The sequence below is a fragment of the Oncorhynchus nerka genome, linkage group LG14 (assembly GCF_034236695.1).
Source record: "Oncorhynchus nerka isolate Pitt River linkage group LG14, Oner_Uvic_2.0, whole genome shotgun sequence".
Taxonomy (NCBI): domain Eukaryota; kingdom Metazoa; phylum Chordata; class Actinopteri; order Salmoniformes; family Salmonidae; genus Oncorhynchus; species Oncorhynchus nerka.
Genome location: NC_088409.1, coordinates 51,948,968 through 51,958,792, shown reverse-complemented (window position 1 = coordinate 51,958,792; position 9,825 = coordinate 51,948,968). Strand labels below are relative to the sequence as shown.

Genomic DNA, 9,825 nt, shown 5'->3' with positions numbered 1-9,825 from the left:
AACAAATACCTTATTTACATAAGTATTCAGACCCTTTGCTGTGAGACTCCAAATTGAGCGCAGGTGCATCCTGTTTCCATTGATTATACTTGATGTTTCTACAACTTTAATCGACTCCACCTGTGGTAAATTAAATTGATTGGACATGATTTGGAAAGGCACATACCTGCCTATATAAGGTCCCACAGTTGAAAGTGCATGTCAGAGCAAAAACCATGCCATGAGGTTGAAGGAATTGTTCGCAGAGCTCCGAGACAGGACTGTGTAGAGGCCAGATCTGTGGAAGGGTACCAAAACATTTCTGCAGCATTGAAGATCCTCAAGAACACAGTGGCCTCCATTCTTAAATGGAAGAAGTTTGGAACAACAACTCTTTCTAGAGCTGGCCCCCCAGCCAAACTGAGCAATCGGGAGAGAAGGGCCTTGGTCAGGGAGGTGACCAAGAACCCGATGGTCACTTTGACAGAGCTCTAGAGTTCCTCTGTTGAGATGGGAGAACCTTCCAGAAGGACAACCATCTCTGCAGCACTCCACCAATCAGGCATTTATGGTAGAGTGGCCAGATGGAAGCCACTCCTCAGTAAAAGGCACATGGCAGCCTGCTTGGAGGCACCTAAAGACTCTCAGACCATGATAAACAAGATTCTCTGGTCTGATGAAACCAAGATTGAACGCCTTTGCCTGAATGCCAAGCGTCACGTCTGGAGTAAACCTGGCACCATCCCTACGGTGAAGCATGGTGGTGGCAGCATCATGCTGTGGGGATGTTTTTCAGCGGCAGGAACTAGTAGAATAGTCAGGTTCAAGGAAATTGAATGGAGCAAAGTACAGAGAGATCCTTGATGAAAACCTGCACCAGAGTGCTCAGGAAAGGTTTACCTTCCAACAGGACAATGAACCTAAGCACACAGCCAAAACAACGCAGGAGTGGCTTCGGGACAAGTCTCTGAATGTCCTTGAGTGGCCCAGCCAGAGACAGGACTTGAACCAAATCGAACATCTCTGGAGAGACATAAATTGCTGTGCAGCAACACTCCCCATTCAACCTGACAGAGTTTAAGAGGATCTTCAGAGAAGAAAGGGAGAAACTCCCCAAATACAGGTGTGCCAAGCTTGTAGCGTCATACCCAAAACGACATAATGCTGTAATCACTGCCAAATGTGCTTCAACAAAGTACTGAGTAAAGGCTCTGAATACTTATGTAAATGCAATCTTTTTTTTCTATATATAAATTAGCAAACATTTCTTAACTGTTTTTGCTTTGTCATTATGGGTATTGTGTGAAAGCTTGATGAGGGGAAAAAAACTATTTAATAATTTTAGAATAAGACTGTAATGTAACAAAATGTGGAAAAAGTAGGCACTGTAGACCCACAACTGTGTATGAATGACATACTCTGTGGCGCCCGTGTGGCCTAATGGTAAACACTCCCAGCAGTATTCAAACAGTACATGTTACAACTGCAATCTTCGGCAATGTCTATACTATAAATAGAGCTTGAGAAAAGAAGTATCGTAAGGATGGTGGAATTCCATTCGTCTTTAAAAGAGAAAACAAATTAAATAATATTGTTCGGTCAACACACCATGGGGAATTAATTTGTTCTGTCAATCAATCCCGAATTGAGTCATTTGTCACCCAATGCACATCTGCTCCACCACCACAATCTGCCAACCCCCCTGTATTGGATAATGTTCCCCCTGATCATTGTTTCCACAGCACCCTGGCCTTCCCTTGCAGACTCCATGCAAAGCAGGCAATCAGGAGCCATCTCTCTCCTTTTCCACATGGTCTTCCACTCCCTCCCTCTCCTTCCCTCCTACCCTCCCCCCTCAGGCTCTCGCCATATGTCAAACATCACTCAAAATATGACAGCAAAAGTACATGTCACACAACCAAATTGCATGTGGAAAGTGAATGCAACATGCTACAGGTGATAAGTACAGATGTTGTCTGCCCATTGACCTGCAGGCTGGAGGGTTGGTGAGTTGTGGTGGGGTGGAGTGAATATAGATTCCTATGATAATAGGAATCTCAAACCCTCTGAAGGAGTTGTGTAACATTGTAGCAGCAAGGGGCAGGACTTCCAGTGTGACATTATGGGGAAAGAGGACTATAAATTGAGGGCCACCTCTCAGGCACCTGCAAACAAACAAGCAAGCAGCAAAGCAGAAGACGGCTGGGATAATTTGGCAAAGTGCATTTAAGGATATTCTACTTCACAGTGAGCTCTAGAAACAGACCAACAGCAACCATGTCAGCACACACCAGCCTGCTCCTTCTCATCACTGTGTGTGTGTCCATGCAGGAAGGTGAGTACTACAGCGCTATTACTATAATAAATTATCTTAGGAATTGTTTTGTCTTCCATAAGCAAAAATAGACTTACTCATGTCATTGAAGTATTGAAAACTAAATATAAAAATATCATAAAAATATTACTTTGGAATGACACACTATATAAAAAATTATGTAATTGTATTGAGGTTCTGCATCAACAAAACACTGGCTGACTTTCTATTTAAACTAATTAATATCCCTATACAATGATGACATGGTGCAGCATTGACTACATGTTTTTATTGTCCAGAGCAATGTAAAGACTTACTCATTAGCACACTCATTATATTCAGTGACAAGATATACAAAGCAACAAAGAGACACGTTTCACCAAGCCCCGTTCAAACTGTTCCATCATCAATGAAGATTTATCGTTAAACACATTAGGACCCGTGTTACATCTCACTTCAACCTTGCTGACTAGCTCAGGGGTACACATTCTCAAATGTTGATTCTCTGGAGAACCTCTTCATCTCACACAGCAAATGGATTATCTTGTGTTTGAGTGATCTTGTTTGTGAAAAGCACCTTAAACTTGAACTTGTGAAAGCATTACAATGTTTGTTTGCTGATTGTAGACATCATTGTACAGTCAGAAAATACCAGAGGCTGTGTTTCTCCATATTCTGGTCATCTCTGTATCGGGACAAATGAGATGTACTGACTCCACTGAAACACTAGTACACATTCCCTTCTTATCGAGGGACCCACTTACTTACTTATAATGGTCAATAAAGAGGTGAAGTCTCCTCCAGATGTCTGTTTGCCCTTCACTATTGGCATTGGCACTCCCTTCAGAATGTTTGAACAGATTACTAGCTTTCCACAGAAAGGATTGATTAGACTGGTGTGATCGATCAAGGCAAATAGCGGAGTACCGGTAATAATACATTTGTCTAGTGTCCATTTATGCTGGTGACAGGGTTGGGGAGTAAGGGATTACAAAAAACTGTAATCCGTTACATTACCAGCAAAAATATTGTAATCAGATTACAGATACTTTTGAAAAACTAGATGATTACTTTGAGAACTACTTTTAAATTCAGAATGGATGTTTGCGGAAAACAAATCTTTGACACTTCTCTGTTTTCTCAATGACATTCAAATCAGCATTGAAAAAAGGCACACGTTTAAGTTTGTTCCATCTGAGCGAGTCTGAACACAAGTCAAAGACCACTATGATGACACACCGAATGTGTTTGATGGATCGCGGGAAAAGAGCAGGATCAGGCTTTTGTAGGCTACAATCTAAGCTATGCTTTCCAATGGTGCGACTGCTGTCGGCATCCAAAGATTATCCAACTTGAACGCTTGGAGGTAAGGATGACAGCAGTGGGTTAGTCTACAGTGATACAGATATCACGTATTATTGATATCTGCATTCACAGTTCTGCTCTCTCATTTAGTTTTTTGCGTGTTATGGATTGTGGTTGTTGTGGATGGCTGTTCACAAATCTAAAATGTGTATTTGAACCCAATAATGGTTGAATTCAAGAAGTTTAAGCTGCCTATCAATCATTGTTTTTGAAACCAGTGAAAAATGCGCTCTTGCAACAGCTGCATAGCGCGGACCCCAGCCTATGGAATAAAAGTGGGGCTTTTATTGCTCAATCTAATTCAGGCTGATTAAAAAATAAATAAAATCCATAGGCCTAATGGACACATGCTCAAACTCGCACACTTTTGATAGACTTAAAGGGACAATCTGTAGTTGCTACATCCATTTTTGGACATATAAATGATATATATCTATCCATCTATTATTGAGGAATATAACTTATAAATGCCCCATGAGCTTAGTTCAAATGTCACACTCCATGAGAAACCAAAATATAAGCTTGTTTTTCTCCAATGTTTGTAAACATTGTAAATGTAATCAAACACTGTATAGCCTCATAACATGGTTAAAACAATACTCTTGATATCATGGATGGTCAGTCCTTGCATCCACAGCTCTGTCTGTTAATCTGAGAGTGATTACATTTCTCCAGGCCCATCCCTCAGCTTTTTACCAAAATAGAACGTGACCGTTTTGTTATTGTTTCATCTGTGGATTTGCCCTTTAAACAGCTGCATATTATCAAGTGTCACCAACAAAAAGGTCAACAATAGAAAATAGAAAATGCAGCATATTGCATTAATTTTTCACATGTAAATAGCACTTTTCAGTAGCGCTCAAAACATGCCATGTAATGAGGGCAGCATTTACTTTTCAACTCGAATCAATGAGCCCAATCAGTACTCCATGACAACAAAATCATAAACAACAGAGTAGGCCTGGCTAATACATCCTTAGTTTTGGGGTTATGCTCAGGTAAAACAATTTGGCTAATCAATACTTACCATGTTTCCAAGTCCAATTCTTGAAGATCAAGGGGTATAACATTTATTGGAATAACTGGAATTCTGAATGACTTTGGTTTTTAATGTAAAGACATAATTTAATCGTATTATTATTTGTAGCTGAAAGCAGAAGCCTACATAACGAACCCATGAAGTAAAATGTTACATCCATATATGGCCAGCTATGTAAACTTTAACATTGATTTATCCTGCAATAGATGTCGTTCAATTGGTAACATACATTTTTGTCTTCTTCTAATGCCTCTTAAGGGGAAAGTAATCTAAATGTAATGGAATGTAATCAGAATGCGTTACTGAGTTTGGGTAATCCAAAAGTTATGTTACTGTTAACAATTTTGGGCAGGTAACTAGTAACTGTAAAGGATTGTGTTTAGAATGTAACCTACCCAACCCTGGCTGGTGGATTGTACGGTCTTGATGCACCAGGATTGCTTTCTTAGCTATATCCTTCTGTCTGTCATGTAGGATTTGGACTTCCACTGTCAGAGAGGCCTAAATCCAGTGATCTGGCTCCACCTCACAGAGTGCGGACCAAACGCTGTGCCTGCAACAACCAGCTGGACTCTGAATGCCACTACTTTTGCCATCTCGACATCATCTGGGTCAACACACCAAGGTGGGCAAACACACCTCACAGAAATATATGCATTCACAGAGAGAAACAACATGCTCATACACTTACTTACACTAACACACCATCAAAGACGAAAACAAATACCTACTCAGCTTTGCAGACATATACTTGAGCAATTCACTTATGTGGGTCAATTACGTCACAGTGTGATGATGTCAACATTAATATTTGCACCGTTTTTTTTATTTTAGCTGTGTATCATTGGTATCAATATGACATTATTCTGGCAATCATCCCTGTCTTGCAACACTGCATTTTATTAATGCCAAGGAACAAAGTCTATAAACATTGTGGTTATATCTTTTTTTATTTGATTATTATTATTATTTTTTAAATTTTACCCCTTTTTCTCCCCAATTTCGTGGTATCCAATTGTTGTAGTAGCTACTATCTTGTCTCATCGCTACAACTCCCATACGGGCTCGGGAGAGACGAAGGTTGAAAGTCATGCGTCCTCCGATACACAACCCAACCAACACAGCGCGCATCCAACCCGGAAGCCAGCCGCACCAATGTGTAGGAGGAAACACCGTGCACCTGGCCACCTTGGTTAGCGCACACTGTGCCCGGCCCGCCACAGGAGTCGCTGGTGAGCGATGAGACAAGGACACCCCTACCGACCAAGCCCTCCCTAACCCGGACGACGCTAAGCCAATTGTGCGTCACCCCACGGACCTCCCGGTCGCGGCCGGTTACGACAGAGCCTGGGCGCGAACCCAGGGACTGATGGCACAGCTGGCGCTGCAGTACAGCGCCCTTAACCACTGCGCCACCCGGGAGGCCCCCTTGTGGTTATATCTTGAGAGTGACTGAGCAAACTGATATTCCCTTTCTCTCTTTCCCTTTCTGTAGTAAGACCACTGTTTACGGCTTGGGCAGCCCTCTGTCACGTCGCCGTAGGTCTGCCGGTCGCTGTGTGTGTGCCGACTCTGACGACCACACCTGCACCAGCTTCTGTCAGGACAGGTGAGTTGGGGTCAAAATAATGGCCAAGACACTATCACATACACCACCACCGCAGACAGACAGACAGACGGACAGACAGATACTCAGAGACTGTGGAATGTTCTAGTTGTATTATTTAGCCATTTGAGTACACAGAACAAGAGGGACTCTCTGTTGAAGCTCTTCAAGGTGTGGTCTGAGAGCATAGCTCACTTCTCTGGGATTCTATTATTAGCTTGAGGGAGTGTTGTTGTGTGTGTCACACAGGCGTTCCCTCTCGTGGTGGAATGAATCTGCACCACAATGTTACGGAGTGCCCGAAGGGGCAGTGTAATCCCAGGCTGTGTAATCCCCACTGCATGTTTTGATTGGCTCAAAAGGGACAGGGGAGTGAAGTGTCTAGGAGTCTCAAGAATTGAAGGCTGAATTTGGGATTAATGGTTCCTAAGGATGATAGAGAAACAAATACTGGCACCTGGAGACACCCAGAGACTCAATGCAACTCATTGTTCCTCATTTCTAGCGTGCAATCTGTAACGCTACACGCTTGGACCGAGACGTTAGACATTATATTGTAAAGACATTATTGTTTGGTCTATGACCTTGATGTCAGTAAAACTTTTAGTGTACAATAAAGTTGTCTTCAGATTGCCAAATTGGCAAAAAAAAGAGGCAACAGTTCTTTACACACCTGATTCTTTGATCAAAGGTATTGTGAGAATTCACTGATCTGAGTTTGTTTGAAGGGTATCTGCAGTGCCTTCAGAAAGTATTCATACCCCTTGACTTTTCTACTTTTTGTTGTGTTACAGCCTGAATTCAAAATGGATTAAAAATAAATAAAATCACACATCTACACACATTACGCCATAATGACAAAGGAAAAACATGTTTTTAGAGAATTGTGCAAATTTATTGAAAATGAAATACAGAAATATATAATTTACATAAGTATTCACACCCCTGAGTCAATACTTTGTAGAAGCACCTTTGGCAGCGATTACACCTCTGAGTCTTTCTGGGTAAGTCTCTAAGAGCTTTCCACACCTGGATTGTGCAACATTTGTCCAGTATTATTGTCAAAATTCTTCAAACTCTGTCAAATTGGTAATTGATCATTGCTAGACAACCATTTTCAGGTCTTGCCATAGATTTTCAAGTAGATTTAAGTCTAAACGGTAACTTGGCCACATTCCCTGTCTTCTTAGTATCCAACTCCAGTGTAGAAATGGCCTTGTGTTTTCGGTTATTCTCCTGCTGAAAGGTGAATTAATCTCCCAGTGTCTGGTGGAAAGCAGACTGAACTAGGATTTCCTCTAAGATATTGCATGCGCTTAGCTCTGTAGGCCAGTCTGCCCACATCTCTCTCTCTTCTTGTGTGCAGCTCAGATAACTCTTCACCCAGAGCTCAATTAAGAGCTCCCCAACCTTTTGACTTTCCTTAATGAGCTTGAAACAGCTGTTTGCTATTCTGGTTTTCAAATGAAGCATAATTATTTCATATTGTACCACAAGATGACCGTTGTTATTATGTTGCTGACCAGTGTCTCTTTCCTCCAAAGATCTATGGTCAGAGCCTCTGAGAGAGCCAGGGGATGGGCCTTTCCACCCAGGAAGGAAGCAGCCAGGGCCCCTGGTCATAATGAGCGCTAAACGACATTGTGTGGCAGACAGTGAGGAGTGGAGAGCGAGTACCAGAACAAATGACACTCTAACATTGAGAGGAGCAGAACAAAGGGCTGCTGATAGAGAGATGTGTCACATGCAGGAAGGCCACAGACCGGTGGGACTGCCTGTCTGTTTGTTGGTTTGCACCCATAAGAAGAGGTTGGAAAGCAAAATGGGACAGAGGCCTGAAGACAGAGAATAGACACTAGATCCAAACCTTGAGGGATGGATCAGGCATGATACATACAGGGTATTTGTGTAGCAAAATGTTTGTTAGGGCCAGGAGGGACAAGGATGGTCCATGCTACTGGCAAATTCTGGCCAGGTAGCCATAGAGGAAAGAACACTTGATGTGTTTATGCTGGTTGTCTGTGTTCAAAACAGTGGCAGACCATTGCTGTCAAGATGGAAAGAATGTAACAGGGAGAATATGACTGATACGATCATCAAAATTAGCCACTGTGTTTTTCTCATTATTTTGCCAAACATATTTAATCTCTCCTTTATTTGATTTGTATAATAACAACATATTATGATTGCCATGCAGGTTATTCATCAAGGAAAATGACTGAGGTCATTTAAAGGTGCAATGTTTAGGATTATACACTGAGTGTACAAAACATTAAGAATACCTTCCTAATATTGAGTTGTAAAGTTGACTGGATGTCCTTTGGGTGGTGGATCAACTGTTGAGTGTGAAAATCCCAGCAGCGTTACAGTTCTTGACACAAACCGGTGAGCCTAGCACCTTTTACCATACCCTGTCCAAAGGCACTCTGATTGGCACACACACAATCCATGTCTCAGATGTGTCGAGGCCTAAAAATCCTTATTTAACCTGTCTCCTCCCCTTCATCTACACTGATTGAAGTGAATTTAACAAGTGACATCAATAAGGGATCATAGCTTTCACCTTGATTCACCTGGTCAGTTTATGCAATGGAAAGAGCAGGTGTCCTTAATGTTTTGTGCACTCAGTGTATATGTGTGTATGGTTGGGTGGGTCAGGTGGGTGGGAGTAAAAAATACATAACATTGAAACATATGGTACATTGTTGTATTAAATTGATTTCGACCACTTCTGTATTGAGTGACTGTGTGAAGCAGTGTGTAATAATAAACAAATGAATAGTTGAATTATACAAAATATTTGCCAGACTCTCCTTATTTGACTGCGTTGACTAGATGATGAACTCTACGTTTACCTACAACACAGTGTAATAGTTCCATTATAAATATTCTGATGGGTGAAGGAGTGCAGGCGGAATGGAGTTGTCAGTCTTCTTTGGTTTATAACCCTGCAACAGAACATATTATAAACGAAATGTGAAGGGACGAGGAATTGCACCCAAGTCATGTGGCCGATTCTCCTGTGTTATTGTTTTATGGTGGTTTTTTAAATTTTAATTTTACCTTTATTTTACTAGGCAAGTCAGTTAACTTCTTGCGTCGAGCCATCCCGGATCCAGGATCGTGAATACAGCCTCAAGCTCATTACCATAACGCAACGTTAACTATTCATGAAAATCGCAAATGAAATGAAATTAATCTATTTGCTCTCAAGCTTAGCCTTTTGTTAACAACAATGTCATCTCAGATTTTCAAAATATGCTTCTCAACCATTGCAAAACAAGCATTTGTGTAACAGTATTGATGGCTAACGTAGCATTTAGCGTTAGCATTCAGCATGCAACATTTTCCACAAAAAACAGAAAAGCATTCAAATAAAATCATTTACCTTTGAAGAACTTCAGATGTTTTCAATGAGGAGACTCTCAGATAGCAAATGTTCAGTTTTTCCTGAAAGATTATTTGTTTAGGACAAATCACTCCGTTTTCTGCGTCACGTTTAGCTACGAAAAAAAACCTGTA

The 9,825-nt window shown here is 41.4% G+C and overlaps 1 protein-coding gene across 1 annotated transcript; it reads left to right on the top strand.

The window, feature by feature from the left end:
- The first annotated feature begins 2,080 nt into the window (after positions 1-2,080).
- Positions 2,081-9,094, top strand: LOC115141432 (endothelin-2-like). Its single transcript, XM_029680292.2, has 4 exons — positions 2,081-2,314; positions 5,172-5,322; positions 6,193-6,306; positions 7,848-9,094. The coding sequence occupies exons 1-4, from the start codon at positions 2,257-2,259 to the stop codon at positions 7,936-7,938; spliced, it is 414 nt and encodes a 137-aa protein (XP_029536152.1). The 5' UTR covers positions 2,081-2,256; the 3' UTR covers positions 7,939-9,094.
- The last annotated feature ends 731 nt before the right edge of the window (positions 9,095-9,825 follow it).